The following is a 24,214-nucleotide window of genomic DNA, read 5'->3' as shown; positions in this document are numbered from 1 at the left end:
ATTGAATTCCCCAACAATTTCCTAAATGGAATGTTTATGTGTCTATCTCCAACTACCGTTCTGTGTTCAATGTCTGTTAATTCCCTGATGCAGCCATAATCACATCGGAAACCTTTTCACATGAATGACCTGAGTCTGAGTACAGTGATAGCTCTGCCAATGCATTGCCCTTTTATGCCTTTCTGTATGTGATATTACGAACATCTGTATATGTGCATATTGCTATCCCATGACTTTTTCACATCAGTATAGTTTGTAACACTTGGTGTCCATTGTGGAATTCTTTATGTAGCTGCATATGCCGACATCATCTTCACAGTACATTTATTCTGTTGTTGTCAACAATCATTGATTGTATGGAAGTAACTGGAACTTTCACAAGTATGATACTGTAAGGAAAAATTACACATGTTAGCCAATGATCAGCTTCAGTATTGTGCAAAGAGTAGGGGGGGGGGGGGGGGGAGAGAAAGAGAGAGAGAGAGAGAGAGAGAGAGAGAGAGAGGGGGGGGGGGATATTTCTGCTGTATTAAACCAGAAATGCAGTTAATTTATCACTCTCATATGATGAAAACTGGTAAGTATAACTATAAATGTCCTTTTAGTTGTCACACACGCACTTGGAAGATGTGTCTGATATATCAGATTTGTTACATACTGACTCGTTCCATATCGTAATAAATTGTTTGTCATATTGTCTGTGGTACAAAGCACAAGGCGATCTAAACAGTTCTTATGCATTTTAGCTCTATTGTACGTCTGTATCTCTGAAATAACGAGAGTAACATATACGAACACAATTAGACTGTGCTAGTACTTATTCTTGTATAAAAGATCCTTGGACTTCTGGCCACATTAATTCAGGGTAGTAGACTGTATTTACCCTGAATTGCCACAGCAAGAATTCTGAGAATGTTTTGTACAACAGTGCCGTAGTGGAAGAGTTTGTTCCCTTAGTGCTTATTCTTGTTGCAGAATGGTGTATTTTTGTATGTGATACCTGTTGTTGGATCCAGGAATGAAATACAAAAAGTAAACTTAAATAGGGATGAACCTGACATAACCTTAAAAGGCTTTACAGTTGTCCAGGATTCATCTTCCTGCCACATTTTCACTTTATGTGAGTATTTGGACATGTTTTAAGATATAAATACCAGTTTCACTTTTTTTATTGAAAGACTTGAACAAATGAACATTTGGGTTTTCAGGGAGTGATGGCAAACTATTCTCACTGAACATCTTCCATACCTCAGACATAAAGTCTCCCGGAAATTTTTTGCAAGCAGTCTCATGTGTCAACACCAAGAATCCAGTTGTGCTGAAGGCACTGAGTAGCACATATTTAATGTTGTATGGTGCAGATCCTAGTGAAGAAGGTTTGTGTTTAGCAGATAATTTCTTAACATTACAAGTAAAAAAAATAAAATAAAATAAAATTCGAGCTTCAGCATTTTAAGAGCGACATAGTCACGTATTTACTTGACATTTGTTATGAGTACTTCTATCTTTAATGTTGTAATATGTCAATATTATACTCCGTACCTATTGCTGCCTTCTGGAACTTTCGGAGCTTAGTGTGCCTTTTCACTGATGGTGCATTGTCTTGGAGTTCTGTGCCCCAGTGTTAGTGGTCGCATGCTGTCTTGGTATCGCATGCGGCCACGTTGCAGGTCAATCAGTATGAAGAATTTTGCTAGAAATTGTAATTAATAGTTGAATGTGTTACATCAGTCTGTAGGAGAAAAGTGTTTGAGCAATTGAGCTATTTCACAGAAAGGCACATAGGATTAGTTAAGAGATTTATGGTTTAAACAGTGTTGTGTTTATTAATCAGTAATTTTGATGGAGAAACACATTGATATCAAAACATAAAATAAAAAGGCTGTTATGATTAATGACTACCTGTTTTTAGAGTTGAAACACACTGTAGCAATGGTTACTTCATTGTGAATGTGAAACAAGCATAATTTTGCGTGAGACTGGATGCTTTTTGACATTGTTAGGGAAATGTGTTACGTGCTAAAGGGACTATAAACAAAGTTATTTGACTTATGCTGTTATTACTTTTGTGTGACATTTCCCATTCTTTAACTGAAAACTTAAATATTTGAAACATATAAGAGTGAAGCATTTGCATTAAGCTCACGGTCAGGTCTATTTCGTAACGAAGTGTGTTCCCTTGTAAACCTTCCATACTTGGGTCCAATAATTGCAAAAATTAGTCTGAAACTAAATTGAAGAGACATTGCTGGAGCTTTGCACACATTTTGTGTTAATAACAAATTCTTTATTATTTACTTTTTTAAAACTCGTATTTGTGCAAAATAAGAGTGTTGTTTTGTAATGCCACTAGGTTGTGAACTGACAGTTGCAGCTGAAATTAGCTTGGTACATGAAATTTCGCCAAGCAAAGAGGGTCCTATTTGACAGTGATATAATCTGGAATTAACATTTATATGATGCAGATTTCCGAGTTCAATTTCATCCGAGTCATTTTTGGTGTTACTGTAAGGTCAGTTGCTTTATACTTTCATCCGAGTTACTGATCAGGCACTCTTCAAAAGTACAAAGGAGAGGCAGCAAAAATATCTGTTGGGGATGCTTTGGATCATAGATCATTTTTATGATTATTAATTCTTGAAGGAGAAAGTACAGGACACGAAAAGAGCTGTAAGCCTAATGATACACTTAAAACAGAAAGAGAAATTTTTAAAAAGATACTTGCATGTCATTAATCGTTTCAGTATAATTTGACAGATAAGAACTCAGAGTTTTCCTTGAATAAACTACAAAACTCACACCAAACCTGGGCTTTAGAATCTTTCTGATGTTTATTGTAACAGTAAAATAAAATTGCCCTTCCTGTAGTCCCATATTTAGGCTGGCATGTCTGACATGTATGTCATCATGTATCATGTTGTTCTACTTTTATTTTTATATTGTGCTGTCATCTCCAATGGATATGAACTGGTTTGACTTATTGGTATTGACTTATTGGTAATGGAAAATTAATATTGCAACTTTGCAAGCTCCTGAAATTTGAGAATGACCCTGTCAAATATTATAGTACCCACTTAGTTTCTTTCCATATGCATACACATACTTTTACATTTATCTCCTCGGATGAATACAGCGTGTAATGTGCTACTGTTTGCATAATAGATTAGGGCAGTAGTGCTGAGTAACATGGGCATATGACTCCTATAGATTGTTTAGACAGCAAAAGCTCAGGTAATGTGGTTCCAAAGCTGGTCTAGAAGACAGCACATGCTTTGACCCTTCCTGCACATTGTTAGCAAGAAGAGTATTTGAACTGGGTAACCACAGAGAGAGGTGTGGGCAAAATGCCCTTTATACTTTTGATGTATGCTGTTTGTACAGCAAGTATTAGAGATGTTGTGCTTGTTGGGGCATTTTATCAAACAGTATGGGTGCAGAAAATTTTGACATTCAAGCTTATTGGCATGTGCACTTTTTGCAAGATGGAGCAGTTAGCAAATCACTGAAAACTTTGAAAGTTAATAACTTTTGACAACAGTGAACTGTGATAACTTACAGCATACCATATTCCAGATTGTGATGAGGAATTTCAGAATATGTACTCACAGTGCACCCCAGTGTAATAATAGTTGTTTGTAACTGAGAAACAGGGTAAATATGTTTATTGTTGCATGTATTTCTGTTAGGGTAATTATGAATTATGGTAATTAAGAGTATAAAAATGACAATCATTTAGATGGGTTACATGCTTCATAAATTCTGATGACACCAACACAGTGGTGGCTTGTGCAAAATTTTACCGATGTGCTGCAACATCTACATCTACATCATACTCCACAAACCACCTAATGGTGTGTGGCAGAGGGTACTTTCGGTGCCACTATCTGATCCCTCCAACCCTGTTCCTTCGCAAATAGTGAGTGGGAAGAATGATTGTCGGTAAACCTCTATATTGGCTCTAATTTCTTGAATTTTCTCCTCGTTGTCAATATGCGAGATGTATGTGGAGGGAAGTAATATGTTGTCCAACTGCTCCTGAAAAGTGCTGTCCCGAAATTTCAGTAGTAAAGCTCTCCATGATTCCCAACACCTCTCTTGTAATGTCTGCCAGTGGAGTTTGTTTAGCATCTCTGTAATGCTCTCTCGCCAGGTAAACAATCCCGTGACGAAATGTGCCGCTCTTTGCTGGATCTTCTCTATCTCGTCTATCAGTCCTACGTGATAGGGATCCCAGATAGGTGAACAATACTGAAGAATTGGGCAAACAAGCGCCTTATAAGCCACTTCTTTCATGGACGAGTTACATTTCCTTAAGATTCTTCCAATGAATCTGAGTCTGGTGTCTGCTTTTCCCACTACCTGTTTTATATGGTCATTCCACTTAAGGTCGCTCTGGATAGTTATGCCTATATATTTTACAGCAGACGCTGTCTCCGGTTGTTTATCATCAGTAGTGTAGCTGTACAGTAGTGGATTTATTTTCCTATTTATGCGCAATATGTTACATTTATTTATGTTCAATGCCAGTTGCCAGAGTCTGCACTATTCATCAATCCTCTGCAGGTCTTCTGCAAATTCTCACTATCTTCTGGCGTTGCTACTTTGGTATAGACAACTGCGTCATCTGCGAGTAGCCTTAAAGAGCATCTGATGCTTTCTACTAGATCATTTGTATATATTGTAAACACACTTCCCTGTGGTACCCTGGATATTACCTTTACATCTGTTGATTTAGTTCCATTAAGAGTGATTTGTTGCATTCTATCTGCAAGAAAGTCTTGAATCCAATCGCAGGTCTGCTCGGGTACTCTGTAAGATCGTATTTTTTTCATTAAAGGGCATTGCGGGATGGTGTCAAATGCCTTACTGAAATCAAGGAATGTGGCATCAACCTGAGCGCTGTTGTCCACTGCGCTGTGGATCTCGTAGAGGAACAGAGCGAGCTGAGTTTTGCAGGATCTCTGTTTGCAGAATTCATGTTTACTTTTATAGAGAAGATGTTCAGTTTCCAAAAACGCCATAATTCTTGAGCATGAAACATGTTCCATAATTCTACAACAGATTGATGTCAACGATATAGGTCTGTTATTGTGTGGATCTGTCTTATGACCTTTCTTAAAAACGGGAATGACCTGTGCTTTTTTCCAGTCATTAGATACCTTTTGTTGCTCAAATGATCTACGATAAATTACTGCTAGAAGGGGAACAAGTTCTTTTACAGAATCTTATAGGTATTTCATCTGGTCCTCTAGCCTTTCCACTAGTAAGCGATTGTAGCTGCTTTTCAATTCTGCGATTGGTTATCTCAGTATCTGTTATTTCGATGTTCGTACGACGATTGGAAGGAGGGACAGTGTTACGATCTTCCACGGTGAAACAACTTTGGAAGGCCGAATTCAGTATTTTGGCCTTCTCTCTCTTGTGTGGTCACTGAGAGAATGAATAGATGATTTTGACCCACTTACTGATTTTACATATGTGGTCGTCTATAGACTTTTAATTTGCAAGGGTAGTAATTGTAACTAAATTCAGTTTATTAATAATACGTATATCAATTGAACTTTTAAATATATTTAATTTTATAATTGTGTAACACTTCAAGAAATAGAAAAAAGAAATGAACCATTGTGAATCGAATTCGGGCCACAAAATTGTGAGTCTGTTGTCTTAAATGTTTAGTTGCCACACCATTATGAGATATGCTGCTCAAATATCCCTCGTGCTATATATGTAGATCCTTAGAGAGCTTTTTACCTGTTCCTGTGGATCACTCAAGTGGTATATTCTACGAACTTGAAAGGGTAATCTACCCGCTTCTAGTCACATAGCTTGAGCCAGGTCAGTGAGTCTCATCCCATTTCCTCCTTTTTTTAGCTTTAGATCCAGAAAAAACCTATCTGTCTCCTTAAATCTCACTTTCTTCTCCAAAGATCTACTGCAAAAGTGCCTCTATAGTAGATAACCTACAGAAAACACTTTCATACTAAAAGGTGGTGGCATTTCTCACTTTTGCTGTATTAATTGTGTTTGTTCATGACTAGTTTCAGCCTTCTAGCCCACTGTCAAGTGATTTTTGTGATTCTGCAATAGAAAACTATGCTTTACATATTAAAATTTCAGCATTTTTAAATATGTTTTTTTCTATTTGCTCTTGTCCACAAATGTTGTCTTGTTGGTTTGACAGCTTGATATTTACAGAGGTATTATACCCTTCTATGCTTTCACAATGTGTTACATGGAATTTCAAAGAGAAATACCACTTTTGTGCTGTGAGCAACTTAGTAGTCGTAAGACTGGAAGGGATGACACCATATCAGAGCATGCCCAGTGGAAAACGGACAGCTGGATTCCTTCTCTGAGTTCATCGTAGTGTGGCTGATGATCATTTCAGCACTTGATCATAGCATACTGGTTTCTAGTCATATTGGAGAGAGCACTACAAAACATGTTTTTGTCCATTTTATTTGCATACCAGTATGTATTCGAGGAGAAATGGCATAACTTTAGCGTGATTCGTGGCTTGCCCTCGAAGAGAAATGGTGTAATTTTAGTTTGATTTCTGGCTTAATTTGAAGAGAAATGAGATAATTTTAGAGTGTTATTTACAGTGTGGTGTAGCATGTTAGCTGCTGCTACACCATTGGAGTGGGGAGAGAATTCCCATATAAGACTGATGTGCCACAGCACTTGAAAATTTGTTCATGAAGATTCTGTCATTTTATTGTAATACCAATGCAATCACTTCAAACTTTAATGAGAAATTATGAACACACTAGTTTGCAAATAATCATATTGTGAAACTTCAGTTTCTCCCGCATATAAAATATTCAAATAACTTTTGTGAATACAGGTGGGTGAAGTCTTTGACGATCACTGATATTTTTACAGGTGTACACCCCACCATTTTGAAGGCACAAATGCAGGGAGAGAGTGTTATGCAAGAAAATTTAAATCTTTGATAAGCAGGACACATGCAGAAAGACAACATAGGCACCATTAAAAGGGTCGCCACACAACTTTAGATGACAAATGTTGAAAATCATTGATAGTGAATTTTAATTGTAACAGTAACAGGTGATAAAGTAGCTTTAATTCTGTCCCTCTGTTGGTTTGAGTGGAGGACGGGCGGGCAGGGAGGGGGGGGGGGGGGTGAAATTCGACCAGGATTCAAGCAAAAGTCTGCATAAACTGGTGTCCCAACAGCTGGAAGTACATGCCAGATTGTCCGTCTTGTTATATTACTTAGGATGGCTGGTGCCAAGGCAATATTCTGCAACAGCAGATTTGCTTCATTGTTGTAAGCGTGTGTGATGCTTAGGCTCACCAGCAGTCCTCCACAGTCCTGATGGTCTAACCAGTGTATGATATGTTACAACTTCAAGGGATTCAGTAGACACCTGCCGTATTCAAACCAAGATCACCCTTTACAGACCCTAAAGGGGCCCTTATCTTAGATAGTGTTTAAAAAACACACTTCACATCATTTTTCTACGAATACAACCACTCCTGTTGGAAATGAAACGTACGTGAGGCTGCGGCCTCATTATTTTTTTCATCACTCACTCAATTTGTGTTTGGTCCACAGCACAACACTCAGCTGATCTGTGGCTTTCACTGTAATCTTTCAGGTGAAAGGTGATTTCGAGGTGGGCCAACTCAGCTGAGAAACTTTCAGGGTCTGAGATGGCATGGGCCCTGTGTTTTAAGGTATGAAGTACACCTCCATGCTGAGCCAGCTGCTGACAATTATCAGCCTAAACGTCCAAATCAGTGAGAGTTGCTTCCTGTAAACAGCACGTCCCAATGTACCATCAACCTTTTCATCAAGGAATGGAAGGTAGCCATCCTTTTCCACTTCCATCAAGGAAGTGAATATTTAGGTGGACTGAATTAAGATGTTCTCAAAAGTTGTTTAAATTCTCAATTCCGTGAGCCCAAACAACAAAAGTATCATCTACATATCTAAAAAAGCAACAGGTTTCAAAGCCACTGACTCCAGGGCACGTTCCTCGAAATCTCCCATAAACAGCTCAGTAATAATAGGTGACGAAGGGCTCTCCATCACAACTCCATCTGTCTGTTTATAGAACAGGTCATTGAATAAAAAGTAAGTGGGAGTCAACATATGTTGAACTAAGTTAGTTAATTCAACACTGAACCTAACCCCACTTAATGAATGAGAGAGAGGAATGTGAGTGGGGAGACTCCATCGAGACTCACTGAAATATCAGACTCTTTCAAACACAGTCCCTCTAATTGACATAAGAAATCTGCTGCATTCTTAATGTGATGTACACACTGACCTACAAGTGTGTTCAACAGAATAGCAATGTGTTTTGCTACACATTATTTTGGAGCACCAACTGCGGGGGATAATCTCTTTCAACAGGGAATGTTTATTCAGGAGGTTATTAGTCTTCCTCTCAGCCCTTTTTGTTGGATCAGCTCTGAGTTTACTATATGCTGGATCGGATAGTAAACACTGCATCTTTTGTACATAATCCTGCTTGTCCTGCATGAATGTAGCATAGCCCTTGTCCTTGAATAAACTAACAATATCAGGATACATGCGGAGTGAATACAAAACAGCCCTCTCTGCTGCTGTAATCTCTTGGGCAAACGTGCCCAAGTCAGCACATGACATGCTTCTCTCTGAAAGCTTTCTCCATGAGATTGATCACGGAACATCAAGATTATTTATAGCACCCTGCAGCCTGTATTACACACACACACACACACACACACACACACACACACACACAACACCACCACCACCACCACCACCACCACATATATGCACACATAAGTACACCATACGATTCCACACAGGGTGTTAAATGTATATTTGGCATTTAACCATGAGGAAACACACTGACAAAAACTCGCTGAAGTGCTCATTCATGTAGTAGAAGATATTTATGTATCACTTCTTTCTCATCCCTTCCCTAGGTGGAGTAGGGATGTCTTACTTCCATACTTTTTGTATTCAAATAATATCATGTTTATATCAGAGCTTGTTGAAATGGTTTCAGCAGAATAATCTGGATAAATTTAAATCTCTCCCCAATCTTCTTTCCTCCTGCTACACCTCTTTCCCTCTTCCAACTGCTTCCTCACACACAATCCCTCTTCCACATGGGTCCTCACACCCAGTGCATTCTCCACCTGCCTCCTCACACCCAGTGCATTCTCTAACTGCCTCCTCACAATGTCCCCCCTTCCACCTACCTCCTCACAACCTGTCCCTCTTCCACCTGCCTCTCCAAATCCCTTCCACCTGTCTCCTCTCACCATGTTTCTTTTCCAATCATCTGCATCTTCCATCTGCCTATAGACCCCCCACACCTGTCCCCTCTATTTGTCCATCTCCTTCTCATCCATCTCTCTGTCCATCTCCTCTTGCCCCCTCTCTCTGCATACCTCTCAAATTGGCAGTTGTTGAAGACATCACTTGGCTGCACACCCTTAAGCTTTTTGAACAACAATTGTTTTTTGGTGTCATGTTTGTCACCGCAGAAACATACTGTTTTCTGTGCCTTCAGATTACAGTTTCAGATTTTATGAAAAAAATATTGGTTGTCAGTTAATGACACTGGAGCCAGTATACATGCTTTTCTAGTGAGATTTTAGTCAAATTCGGGTATTGCTAAGCAGTGCTTTTCAGTTATTTTCATTGAATAAATGAGGTATTTATTTCGGTTACTAAGGCTTGGTACTGCTTGTAGCTGGCTGATGGAACTAATGTTGATTTTAGGAGTATGCTGTAAAAGAGAATGCAGATGCAGAGGTTGGGTTCTGCCAAACCTTAGACAGAGCCAGAATCAGTAAAAAAGTTGCTATCATTGTTCCAGAGATGTTGTATTGAACTATCAGTATCATTACAGCAGAGTACTCTCTCTCTCTCTCTCTCTCTCTCTCTCTCTCTCTCTCTCTCTCTCTCTTCTCTCCCTCTCTCTTCTCTCCCCCCCCCCTCCCTCTCTCTCTGACACACACACACACACACACAGATATACAAAATAAGACCTGAAGGAGAAGAATGCAAACTTTTCCAGGTTGATGTTAGCTGTTTTACAACCTTAAGGTTTTTGTTAGCATTATACGATTCACTATTGGATATTTTTTGGGACATGCACTATTTCAGTTCGCCCAGTTAGGGGGGGAAAACTGAACAAATGTACATCACCATTGCTATGCACTGAATTTTGGTGCTTGTTGTTCTTATTTTCATTAGGTGCCTTTATGCTGGTGCTGAATTTGCAGTTCCGACTGGTAAAATCAAGACTGCACTTCAAACTCTTCAGCCCGCGGCCACAGGTGTGGCGTGTGCAGTCGGCACTGCTTCTCCCTGTTGGCCTTAGCCTGGTGGTAGTGCCATTTCACATAGGTGATGAACGCCTCGCTGCCCTACTAGGCACTTCACGGCCTCTTCTTTCTGAAGCTGGATTGCGGCCAGCTATTGTGGCTGACTGGGGCACTACCAGTGATACTGGCTCCAGTGTGGGTTCAGCACAGAATATCTTCTCCACGGCACCAAATCACATTCGTGAAAGGCTGGAAGGTGTTGCATCAGATGGCTGGCCACAGGCACTGTAAGTTGTACAGGATGCTGTGCATTTTTCTGATAATATCTGAAATGATATACATAGTCAGTGATTATTTTTATTGGTTACTTATTGCCAGTTGTATTTGTGTGAAACATGGGAAGGAAATTAAGGTCTCCAATTAGACTAGCTAGCACCAGTGTTCTCTACTGTAGAACTGTTTGTGATTCAATAATAAAAGTCAAAATGTTTTCCCAAAATGTCAGTCATTACTTAATCTCCTAGAGTATACATTGTTGTGCACCTGTTGAGATTTTTCGTGAATAGTTTACTACATCATGTGTCAGAATGATTATTTTCTGTGGCATAGAAGTATATGATGTCGATCAAAAGGGGCAATGACGATAACTTGTTTAACATAAGTAACAGAGCCATATTGAATATTCACACTGACCCACTTTTCAGTCTTTGAAATTTGGTGACTTTCAGCTTTTGTTACTTAAAACAACTTTGTTCCTGTATCATCTTTCAATACTTGCAAGAATGTTGCTGCAAGCAGCTCACATAAATGAACCTATGTAAAATGATCCATCAGTTCGTTTATATGCCCTTAAATTCTGGATTATGCTCCTGACGCTGAGAAGTATAGTTTCATCAAAACAAACAAATCTGTCCATTTCCCTGATATAAGAGAAATCTTCTGTGGAGGCCTTGAATAGAATCGGAAAATCAGGTCAGACAAAGATGGATGTTTATGGTGAGGTCTTTCAATATCTTGGAGCATTGCATATGATGTTGTTTGATGAATTTCACTACTTCTATTTGCTACTTGTACAGCAGAATTGCGACATGTTGAGTGCATAGGTTTCGTTGCAGTTTCTCTTTAGGTGGTGGTACAGTTTTCACATTGATGTAGATTATTTTAAACGATGACCTTGAAAAGGCTGTACGAGTTGGTGTTTGTAGTGTGAAAGGTTTGGGTGGCATTATATCACTGTCCTAGTATTGTACAATAGCATACGAAATTGTTAAGGAAGAAGTCTTTTGTGATCCTGATGCAACATAAAATATGCTTGATTTTTTTAAAGCATTAATCAAAAGTGTTGTAATATAATATTTGTATTTCATTGTGATATTTAACTGTGTAAAGACGTGTTTTAACATCATGATATTATTATTATTATTATTATTATTATTATTATTATTATTAGTAGTAGTAGTAGTAGTAGTAGTAGTAGTAGTAGTAGTAGTATATTCCAAATAATGGAAGGAGTACGAGTAACCATTTACTGTGTAGTAGAGTTCCCAACATGTTTAATTATAGTTATGCCATTTACAAAATTTGCACTAAGTGTTGGCAAAGTAATGATAGTATTAACTTCTATCTTTTGGCTACAGGCTATCTTTACAAAACAGCTGATCTGTGTTTCATTCCTACTGTGTGCTGCCATTGAATTCCCTGTTAAAGAAGAAAAATCTTCAGCTCATATTCATCCCAGAGTTCGGTGTGGTTTTGGAGACATGCTCTTATGTGCCAGCAGGATTAGGGGTTAGGTGAAACATCTCAAAGACAGGAACAAAATCATAATATATGAGACCTATAGCAGTCATCCTTGAACTGCCTTCACAGTAGACAACAGTAAAAGAGTTGATGAGTTCATTATCTAATTAGTTACGTCACTGTGAGTGAGATTGCAATTTAAGAAAATTTGAAACTTTGGTTTATCAAGAAGTTTCTACCACGTGAATCCTACTTCTACTGACTGAAGACTGGAAATCTCAGATACAAACTTTCACCCAGTGTGTTCTGAGGAGATTTTGAAATGTAGGAGATGATTTTGTGATGAACATTGAGACAGGTGATGAAACCTGATTCCATTGTTGTGAACCTGAAACAAAGTGACAAAGTACAGAATGGCACCACGAGGATTCACCATCTGCAAAGAGAGCAAGGACAGTGTGATCTGCTGGGAAAGTTATGGGCAGTCTTCTGGGATGCAGAAGATTACATTCTGGCTGTTTGACTAGACAAACCATAAATGCTGTTCTTTACATCCAGACACATCTAAATATTCCACAATGAAACCTTGGGAAGAAGATTGTCCAGCAGCACGATGTTTGGCAACACACTGCTTATGTCACTGTGGAGAAAATTAGGAATTCGAGCATTTGTCTTCTCCACCCTGCAGCCATAGCATGGCAGTCTACCATCTTTTTGGTTTTGTGAAAGAACACCAGCATATCCAGTGCTGTGAGACACTGGAGGACTTCAAGAAAGCAGTGCATGACTATCTTTGAGTAGCCAGAAATGACTTCTATTGCAAAGGAATTTACAGACTTGGAAAAGAATGGGAAAAATGTATGCAGTGAAATGGAGATAGTATTGAAAATTGAATGAAAACTTTATAGTTTAGAGTGGTATACATTAGTTGTCTAAAAAATAAAAAGTAATATTCATAACAGTGTGTTGCTTTTGACTTTCAGTACAGTCAATGTATAAGGTGTTACTGGGATGATGATATTATTGTTACAGTCTGTCATTTGCAGAAGCTCTTTGGTGCCTGTTATGAATGGAAAGTGGCCATTTTTTAAATTATCAAAAAGCTCATTGTTTGTAATTTTTAAAAAACAACGCAGTATGAAATGTTACTGTGTTCTCCATCTGAAGAAACTCAGTTAACACAGAAATATATGTAATGAAAAACAAATGTGGAAGGGAGTAACTGCATAGATATTTAGGTACTAGTCACTACTCATCAGCCATGGGAAAAAAGGAAAAGGCTGTAGAGGAGCTGCAGTAATTCTAAAGAGCTGAGGATGACAGTAATGAGGATACCTCATAAACATTGTAAGTCCAAATGGAACATGATTAAATACAGAATATCCACTGAGGATGGTGCAACTGTGTTCAAAGATGTTTGAGGAAAAAAGAGACAAAATTTTTTTCTTCCAGTGATTGTTATATGTGTTGTTCCAATGTCACATGTATGTTGTTGTTATATTCTACTGGGAATCACAAATTTTGAGATCACTGTCTTATTGCAGTAGTTCAGCTTCTAAGGCATATGTCAGATGTCATTTGCAGGAAGTCATTACTGCTGATGCTGACAGATTTCACATAATCTCATTACTGAGTGAAGTGTGCAATGTTTGCATTCAGGATGAATAGGATTCCAGTCACTGTTGACCACTCAGGTTTAGGTTTTCTGTGTTTTCCCTAAATCACTTAAGCTGAATACAGGGATGGTTCTGTTGGAGAGGTCATGGTTGAATTACTGTTCCAATATATGCAGCCTGAGGCTCTGCTCCATTCCAAATGACCTAATCATCAGTTTAGTACTAAACCCTCATCTTATATCATCTACAGTTATTTTCGGCAATCCTTGTAAAGTTAAATGATTCTACTCACTGAGACTTGGAAGGTAGCATGCTTAAGGCTCTGAACTCTTATTTGCAGGAAACAGTATTCAAATTCCTGTCCAGCTACATTGCTTTAGTTTTTTAGAGTATTGCTAAACCACTTCATGTAAAGTCTAGGATGGTTCTGTACAAAGGGCTATTACCAATGCTGTGGCCCATATTTGTCTGCCTCAGGATATGCCCATACCTGATGGTCTGTATGTGAATATTATGTCAAACTGTAACCGTGTATTGATACAGGCCACCTGTGGTACCTTTACATTTTACACTGTTGCTCTTAATGGGCAGTGCTGACAAGGGAAACTTCCCATCACACCTCCGTCAGGTTTAGTGGTGAAATAACCCATTGGATAGCCCGTCAAAAATGGAACACAGATCAAGCATGAAATAGGAAGAAGGTGTACTGAACTGTGAGAAAAGAAGCAAAGTAGAAACAGTAAATGATCCAAGCTTAAGATGTACAACATTGATCAAAGTCCAAGAACCATAGTGTTGTGGTTGTGTGGTCATGTTGTTGGACTGCAAAGTGGGAAATCTATGTTCAGACCTTCCTGATGCATTTTTGTTTTCACAAAATTATGAGGTTTTTGTCGGTCATTGCTGTTTCTCTTCTCCTTCTGTAGTCTTGGTAATTGTCGTACTACGCATTGGTTATAGAATATAGTCATGTTGTAAGAATATACTACTGTTGCAAGTAAATGTGATGAAAAGTGAGAGCAGATGAGATACCGCGCTAGACCCCTCACAGAAATAAAAACAACAAATATACGGATGTGAATTATGTTACAAAGGAATTCAAGAGCCAAAACTTCCAAAATAGAACGTAGGAGTCATAACTTGCGGTACTTGTGTAGAACAAATAGGAGCTACATACGTCTGGAGGCCCCTTCCTTGCACATCACTGTTGCAAATGGGTGTTACACCACGATGCAGACACAAATTTGAATACAGTAAACAGACACATCACTGACTAGATGGACAGTTCACGATTTTGAGAAGAAGAAGAAGAAGAAAATGGGGCACAAGTGAGATTTGAACACGGATCTCCCGCCTTGCAGTCCAACAGCATGACCACAGAACCATGACGCCACGGCTATTCGAATTCACTAGATGTTGCACATCTTGGGCTTGGACTGTTCAGTGTTTCAATTTTGCTTCCTTTTTCACAGTTCAGTACACCTTCTTCCTGTTTTCATGCTTGATCTGTGCTCAGTTTTTGACAGGCCATCCACTGGGCCATCTTAAGACTAAATCTGACGGGGTTGCAATGGGAAGTTTCCCTTGTAAGTATTACTGCACAAGTCAGAGATCTCCCGTTGTACCTCACACAGCTGTCCAGGTGTGAGGGCACCTATGTAATATACTACCTACAATGCTGCACATCTGCTTCTTCATGTGCAACAACAAATGCTGGTCACACAACATCAGTTATCATTGATATTGCTTCACAAACATGCAGTGTTGTGAAGTACAAGTGTTTCCATTATTTTGAAACAATCTCTTCATTAGTGGGTAATAGACTAAAAGCTGATAGTTGTACTACTTTACAGTAAATCCTGTGCTGTTATGATTTATTTCTGATTTTTAATGTCTGGAGTGCTGTTGGTTTCATACTACTGCATGATATGAAAAGTTAAAGAGAATTTTCTGCTCATTGTCATTACACTGGACAACAGAGTTGTTTAAGCATAATGTTTGATTTTGTTTCCAGAATATTTTGTGAAATTCTGCCTCATCTGATACAGAAGAAAGATGTTAAAAGCCTAGAATGGTGCTTAAGACACCTCACAGACTTACCAGAAGATGGCCTTGTGCAAGTATTATCATTCTGCCTGTCAGCGAATGATACAGTTTTTGATTCTGGTGTGCCAGCTGTTGATGGGGACACGTCATTTTTAATGAATGGTAAAGTTCACAGTTATGCATTCATTTAGTATAATTTTGTGTTGTCACAACTTGAAATTAATTTATTAGGTTAAATTGGAAGATGAATTAATATTTTCATAGTGGTTAAGTACTTGTCTAAGTGTGATCATGTTGAGATGAAATGCACATTGATTGTTCGAGCAGAAATTTTCTAATCTTTACTGGAGAAAATGCTCAGATGCTGACTACAGACTCCAATCCACAGCTAGTTAAATCCAGATAGTGTACACCATTGACTAATTAATTAATCCATTAACAGTCTGCATTGTAAAGCCCTGACAGTAAAGTATGTTAGAATAAATGCAAAAGACTGCCGTTATTATCCAGTTTTGAGCCATGAAACTAATCCCTAGATCTTTATAATAGAACTGTATTTACAGGTTGGAGGACACCCATTTGCAATCTAAGATGGCAGTGCATATTCACATATTTTGCTATAGGAAATGCATAACATATTAAAACCAGTTAGCTGACTTACCAACTCCTGCATGTGGCATGACAAAAATTCCTGTACTATCGTATTTTCAGTTGTTGCCATCTCTTATTGACCTCTCTTGTCCTCTTCTGTCGCTTGTCTTTCTAGACCTGGTCACTTGTGTTACTTCTTTTTACTTATTCCATCAGTATTATCACTTCACACAACAGTTTTCCTCTTCTGTTGAATGAAGGCACCTCCAGTTCCAATGACTTGTATTTCTGTCTACCAATTTACACATAGTAATAATAATTTTTTTTATAATTGCGAAGACTTCCATGGTCAGAATCAGTTGACATAAAAGTTTTCTGGGTATGTTACCTTATTACACTTTAAAAATGTATTACTGGTGAAACAAACATTTTGGCCGTGGTTACAGTGCCCTCCTCCTTGGTGTATTTTTGTGTCCAGAGTAACTGACATTTTGCTATGACTGCTTACTGAGGATGACATTGGGCCATAATTTTTAAAAAACATTGATTTAAGCAGTCTCTTGTGATGGAAGGAGAGAGAAACGTATTGTAATAGGTTACTATGATGGAATGAGTATCCACCAGATTAGCCAAGAGCAGTAATGCGCTGCTTCCTGGACTCAGATAGGCGCACCGGTCCCGTTTCGAATCCGCCCGGCAGCTTAACGATGGAGGCCAGTGTGCCGGCTAGCCTGGGTGTGGTTTTTAGGCAGTTTTCCACATCCCATAGGTGAATACTGGGCTGGTCCCCATGTCCCGTCTCAGTTACCCGGCTCGCAGACATCTGAACACTTTTGCACTATTCCATGGATTACACTAAAGACAGACAGTTCAGGTACATTGATTCCGTCCCGGGGGTACGGGGTGGTGGCAGGAAGGGCATCTGGCCACCCCTTAAATTAACCTTGCCAAATACGATTAACCATGCCGATGCTGCGTCGTTGCGGGAAAAAGGCCCAAGCGAAAGATAGAAAGAAAGAACTGTGATGGAATGAGTAAGAATCTGCTGTTGTCTGTTACTTCTTACAGTGTGTCCTATATTGGTAGTCATCAACGAATGAGGTTTGAAACCATGTTTTCCTCCTGTTGGGTGTAGGGTGTGCAGCAGCAGTTACTTGATAGTAACACTCATGTTTCATTTTGTTTTTGCGGCCTATTGGTCTCTAATGGCTGGCAACCAGGATGGGGCAAGCCTGACTCGGTCCTCTCTATTAGTGTGTTAAGGATGTTTCAATATTTCAGTGGTGTCTCAGATGTTGCATTGCACCATCCCTGGGTGCTTGGCAAGTACACAGGTTTCATTAAATTTTATTTCCCTGCCACAATTTGTCTGGCGTTCAGCCTCTATAGATTCGTTGTGCTGCCCAAGTCACATATAGTGCTTGTGCTCCTGTATGTATGTTGCTGCTGGCCTGCAGGTTTCACCACACTCCCATTCCACCTTGTACACATCTGCAGTGTGCAGAACATCTACCTTGTCCTTGGTGGAGCTTAACACATCCTGGATCTTGTGGTTGCTGTTGAAGGCAGATTAGACACCAACACAACAGAGTTATTTACCAGTCTGGTTAGAGACATTCTTCACATAGGGTAAGCACAGTGCTGGCTGCAGTTTGATGATTCCCTGCCCATCTTGCATTCATTTGTTTGTTTCCTTGGCTGTGTGAATTGATTTAGAGTTGTAACCATTTACTAAGAATGGGATATTACAGTGTCAGTGTTATTCCAAATTATGATGCAATGTTACTGGAACAGGCTCTGCAGCAACCACAGTTGCTTTGAAATATATGAAATTAATTCACAGTTGCAAATATGGACAACCATCAGCTGTACAATGGAACGAAGACAATAAAAATCCATGCCGGACTGGGACTTGAACCCGGATTTTGTGCTTATCATGAGCGGTCACGTTACCCTTAGGCTATCCAAGCGCAACTCATGACCAGACCCAAAATTCCGTATGTTGTCAGCCACGTATCTTGCCATGAGTCATTCGCAGATAGCCTAAAGGTAAGCCAGCTATTTGGAATAAGTGGGAAATCCAAGTTTGAGTTCCAGTCCGGCCTGGATTTTCATTGCCATTGTTCCACTATACAGTTGATAGCTGTCCATATTCGCAACTGTGAATTAATTACATGTATTTACCAAGAAGGTAAATACGTGTTCACAGCCTTTTGAGCTCAGGTGTTAACATTGTGTGGATCACATAGGTGCTGCATGCAGGTAGTAAGGGAATGGATGACTGAGTTCTTTTGTGCGTGTGTGTATCGAGAAGGGAAGCCTCGAACATGCATTGGTAGTTGTATTTTCAAGACCACTAGCTTGCAGCAGACAGCGAATTGGCTCATAGAACGATGAACTATTTCACTATACAGTGATGGAGTGCACGTATCACTGAGTAGACAAGCGATAGTAAATTGAAGGAACCATTTAACGAGCTACACGTAGCTAAACCAAAACTTGATTAATCAAGGTGACGAGTGACTGATTTAAATGTTAGGAAACTTAACGGGTCGCGTGTGGTCAATGCCTGAAGAGGTCAAGATTTGCTTTTAAATTGTAGCTTAAGGTTAGTTGAAAAGTGGCGGTGACATTTAGGATTTTTGTTTGATTTTTTTTTTTTATTACTTGTTTCCATATTGTGGGGACTGATAATATATTTGCTGGCACTCATTCACTGGTGATAACCAACGTGTGTTGAGATACCTAGAAGGAAAATAAATCCAATTTTATTGGGGTTAAAGGAAACCTTCTAGTCTATTTAATTGGTATCTAGTGTGAATATATCTATAGAATTTTCGGAAGTATAAACGAGTGTAATTCAGAGATATTGATACAGTGGAGTCGATATCACGTATAATGTGGTGTTTTTAAATGTGCTTGGTAAAAGGTTCTTGAAAGAATGAAATTATAAATAATTTACTGAAAGTAGATCTTCTCAATATTAAAGAAAAGATTTCAATTAAGGGAAAAAGCTTTCTAAATGAGGAATAAGTTTAATTGAAGTATTTACGGAAAGGCCAAAGATTTTGCTACTAACAAAGATTTGTTATTCTGTGACACATGCGAAGTCTCATCACTTACATATTATCACTGCGTTGAGTTGGAAAAATATTTAAGGGAGACTTAAAAATGTTTTAATTCCTAACAGTAGTGATGGAAGTGTCCATAAACAGAATAATCGTTAAAAGACGGTAGACAGATTGGTATTTTAGTACAAGAAGTAATATAGTTCTGAGTTTATGTCAGAGAGTATCTACTGCGTTGTGAGCTCGTTGCAAAAGGTAACAATTGCTAGTTGGATGTCGCATGTATCATCACGCTAGATAATCAGGTACTGAAATTAAAGTAATTTGTTGCTCTGACAAGATCAGTATCGTAGACAACGAGAGTGGTTCATTAAATAGGCCCATTTATTCACTATTGCTTAACTTCAGTAATCATTGGTGTGTGAATATTGTTAAGTGATTATTCGTAGTTCTATTGTGGCTTGGTACGATTTCGGCATCGTGTCTAGGCAGGGTGATGTTCCCCTTATTTGGCAGACAGGCTGTTTGCATGGTCAGCGGTTGAGGTGGCTGCAATATTAATTGTACTAAGGCTGAGTTCGTGTCCGATTAGTTCATTGCCAGTGTGATTGCGGCGCGGGCTAAATTCTTGTCATCATCAGAGGCTCCTCTCCAACTGGAATCTCCTGCAATTAGATAGCGTTCTGCAGTCTTAACCTCTAGTTAAAAATAAGAAACTGTACCTAATTAAAGTTGTGGTGGTCGACTGGTGGCCTAAGTACTTTGCGCAACAGGATACTCTGCAGTAACGGCACAGAGACGTTGGTACAGTATGATCCCTTGTCATTGTCAATCGATCTTCGGTACTGCCAGTCACGGACCAGTACATTCAGTGGACTGGAGTATGTACAGTGCTAACAGTTCATACACTGCCTCTAACTCCCTCCTAGCAATTTCCACCAATAACCTGTACCACAGCAAAACAAAGAGTTTAGTTCAAAATCAGCAGAAAAGATCACAGAAATACCAAGCTGAAATTTCCAAGGAAACAAATGTAATTCAGTTAAACCTAGCCAAGTCTCTTCCTTTTATCCAAAAGTATCTCCAGCTAGATAATGGCTCCACACTGTGCTATGATGCTTCTTTCTACTGAACATGTACACACTCACTAAACCCCAATATTTGCTGCAAAAGTCATGAAAGTGCTTCAGCAGAATTTCATGCTTTTTGCACAGGTACACATTTTCAAATGCATTGTAGGCTTTCCATACAGGAAAAGCGCCTAGCTGACTATGGAGGATCACTAACTCCTGACCTGCAAAATGTTAACCACTTTAAAACACACAAGCTCCATCACAGAGGGCTATCTCAACCCCCTCCCCCCAAAAGGACTGATACATGCCTGCATGAGTTCCAAAGTGCACCACTGAACTCTTTAATATGTAACCCTTTCAGCATGTCAGAGTCAGGAGCAGCATGCTGACCTCTTCATTGGCCATGCTCTGCTCCCACTAGAAGTGCTCCTGAAAGGTGCCCCTTGCTGTAAGAAGTTCCAGAAGTTTCTTACCAACAGATGTTGTAAAACATCAGCTGTCAGGAAAAAATCACTCACCCTAGAGCACTGGCTAGTATTCTCAAGCCCATTTAGAAATAATTAAGGAAAGACCAGCCCATCCATCCCAAGCTGAACAGTTATGGCACTGGAGATACAGAGGGATTTTCTGACTGCATGTTTTATGGAATTCAAAGCAAGTACTGGCTGATCAGTGAGGATGGTGAAGAGAGTGGGGCTTATGTTACAATGCAGAACAGCTCTAGCTCAGTGACTTCCCGTAGAGTTTGATGAAAAACATACTGCATATCAGCCTCATACCAGTAAATGCGCCCCCCCCCCCCCCATCTTTTTATTTGAAGAATTGTGATCTTATTTGAAGAATTGTGATCTCATGTTTATGATGTCATATTTCCTGAACTTTGTAACATGTGGTGTGATAATTTTGCAGGCACATTCTGTGGAATATGTATACCATTTGCAAATTGTGTTGTGAATGGAGCTGGTCGTGAGGAAGTAGAGATTAGAATGTCATGATTGGTGCTGAAGTTTTACTACATGAACAGCAAAAATGTATTTTGTGGATGGTGTAAGAGAAAAAGTTTTGCAAAGGTGTGAAATTATGTGTAAAGGTTGTTCGAAGTCACTAAGTGATCTCGTTGTCAAATACTGGATGAATATACAAAGTTTCCAAGTTTAATATTTGATTTTATGAATTAATATTTGACTTATCATGCTAAACCATTAATGTAAGATTAATCCTCTTTAAGAAGTAGATCATGCCAGTACTTTAAATTTTTAACTTCAGCCCATATTTATGTGAAGTACTGGAAGCTGTTAGATAGCCAATCTGCAACTGGGACTAGGTGACCGTAGCCATCGAGTAATACAGATCATCAATCTAAGAAAACGGCATGACTATTAGCTAAGCCACATGGGCCAGTCTGATACCAGTTTATTTGGATATGCGTCAAATATTGCTGTCAACATGAAGGACATTAAGTGTTCCTATCAGAAGTTCTCGCAATGAGAAGGCTGAGGGCACTAGCGGTTGGGAGGAAGCTTCCCACATATGATTCTTCGCAGGGAAACAATGAAGAAAGAAAAACTGCCAGCAGGACTTATATTTAGATGCCAAGGAAAGGGATGCATGACAAGACTTGATGTTAAATTTTTTGAAGATTGTATGGAAGAGAAAACCAGGCTTCTTTGCTTAATTGAAGGAAAATTTTGATGCTGGATTTGTTGATGGGATATCTCACCCAGCAAGTTAAGGATCTCTTAGCAAATAACAACACAGACCAGGTAATAATTCCTGTCTGTATTACCTCACAACTTCAAGTAATGGATGTTGTTTTGAATAGACAGACAGCTTTACAATGATTGGCTTTGTCAAGGAGATCAAGCCTTCGCTCAAGGCGGGAAGTTACAGAAACTCTCAATACCCATGCTGGGTCAGTGGATCCTTAGAAAGTACTGCGTAGCCAATGTTGTGGATGGCTCAGAAGATGGCATACTGTAGGATGAGTAGGAATTCCAGTATGCTCACAAATGAAGATGAAGATGATGATGATGATGATGGAGATTAAAAATAGGGATGCAACAGATTACTGAATTAGATAGTAAGTGCCGTGTCTGTGGCTGTTGCCTCTACCGTGGTCGCTGTCTACATGTTGAGATGGCTTCACCATCTCTCTCCAAAAAGAAGAGGAATGCATTGTCTAGCTGGTGCCTGATGACCCTGCACACATGCCACATACCATCGTTCTGTGGACTGCCACCCTGCCAGATTCTTGCAGCTGATGCAGCTCCACTGCACTGTGACAACTGCTGTGGTAACAAGGGCACTACAATCACCAAACACAGGCGGCATTATGTCACATCTGCAAAGCTACATTGTGCTGAACACTTCCTGGCATCCACATGTCAGGTGGCCTCTATAGGACTGCTGCCTGCAGCTCTCCAGCAGTCTGATGCTGAGTCTGAACTCAACTCTGAATCCAAGTACTGTGATGAGTCACTGATGCAATGCAATAGCACCAAGCCAGTGACAGTGCAACCAACAATTTTGATCATGACCAATTCCGAACCTGACTGCAGCTGAGTAATCTGTGATCTCAGACTGTGTGCTTTCTCTCGTGCCTTCCTGGAACTTTATTGAATGAGTGGCAGTTATTCTGTTAGATCAGGACAATCTCTTACTTTATTTCATAGAGATTCTGTTTTCCATTGTTCATGTTTTCTTGCCTGCTTTCCTGTCAAATAAACTTCCATTGTGCAATGTTCCCTGGGTGCCTTCCTTTTTTCTGCATGCACCATCCCACCACGGGACACTGTAGTTAGAAAAGGGCGAAGGTAAAAATTGATGTAGACCTATTTTTTTTCCTTGTGTTATCAAAATGCAGACAATCAATAAATTACATTTGTTTAGAATAGGTATAATGCTAACTTTTTTAGGCAGATACTTTATATCGGTAAAACAGTTTGTAATTTTGAGTAGTCAGAACATGTTAGAAATAAAAATTTCTGAAGGAGCCTCTTAAAAAAATGGGGGGGTTGTCTTATATTCAGATAAATATAGTACACATTTAACTGATGGTAACCACTCTGTTGAATGCCCATAAACCACATACATTTTTAACTACCAAATACTGACGTAGTGACTGTAGTTGCTCAATACCACCTAGAGACTAACTACAGCTATGTGCGCAACACCTACCTATAGACATGCATTTACATAAAACAACAGACTGGTAAAATACTAAGCTATTCCATTATAAAATGTTAACATAAAAGACAGGAAAGTAAAAGTGACAATGGTGCAGTAGCCAGTGAAGTAAGATTGATTAACCAATAGCTGTTTAATTAGAAAATAAAAAATAATAGGTACCATTTATGAGAGTGATGTTTTAATGTGCATGGGAATTCCCAAGGTTCGCTAAGAAGTCTCTAAAATGTTAAGTCTCCTAATTTGAATAATTAACAAACTGACGGGTTAAGTAAGTGAAAGTATACAGTTTTGGAAACAGAAAATTGTAATACACAATTATGGCAGAAAAGTTTTGCATATGTATAACTTCTGAAATATTATTTTTTTAGAAAAAAAAAGAAAGCTTACTGAAAATCGGAGAAAATGGGCTTTTAAGTGAGCTATGTCAATCATGAAACAAACAGTTTCTAAGCAGCACTGAAATTTGACATGCAGGCAGTTTGTAATAATTGAAAGCCAAGAATATGTCTTTAAAAAAATGTTTCCATTAGAACTGTGGTGACTCTTTCCACTTGCCTCCATCTGTAGCAACACTGAAAACCAGCAATCA

The 24,214-nt window shown here is 39.1% G+C and overlaps 1 protein-coding gene across 1 annotated transcript in view; it reads left to right on the top strand.

Moving 5' to 3' along the window:
- LOC126229545 (nucleolar protein 11-like) overlaps positions 1-24,214 on the top strand; it is an 88,632-nt gene that overhangs the window by 55,121 nt on the left and 9,297 nt on the right. Inside the window, exons 4-7 of the mRNA XM_049942310.1 lie at positions 976-1,120; positions 1,209-1,376; positions 10,232-10,589; positions 15,673-15,866. Of these exons, the coding sequence (XP_049798267.1) occupies positions 976-1,120; positions 1,209-1,376; positions 10,232-10,589; positions 15,673-15,866 (865 nt within the window). The remainder of the gene's footprint in view (positions 1-975; positions 1,121-1,208; positions 1,377-10,231; positions 10,590-15,672; positions 15,867-24,214) is intronic.

The sequence above is a fragment of the Schistocerca nitens genome, unplaced genomic scaffold (genome assembly GCF_023898315.1).
Source record: "Schistocerca nitens isolate TAMUIC-IGC-003100 unplaced genomic scaffold, iqSchNite1.1 HiC_scaffold_375, whole genome shotgun sequence".
Lineage (NCBI taxonomy): Eukaryota > Metazoa > Arthropoda > Insecta > Orthoptera > Acrididae > Schistocerca > Schistocerca nitens.
This window is presented reverse-complemented; position numbering and strand designations above follow the sequence as displayed.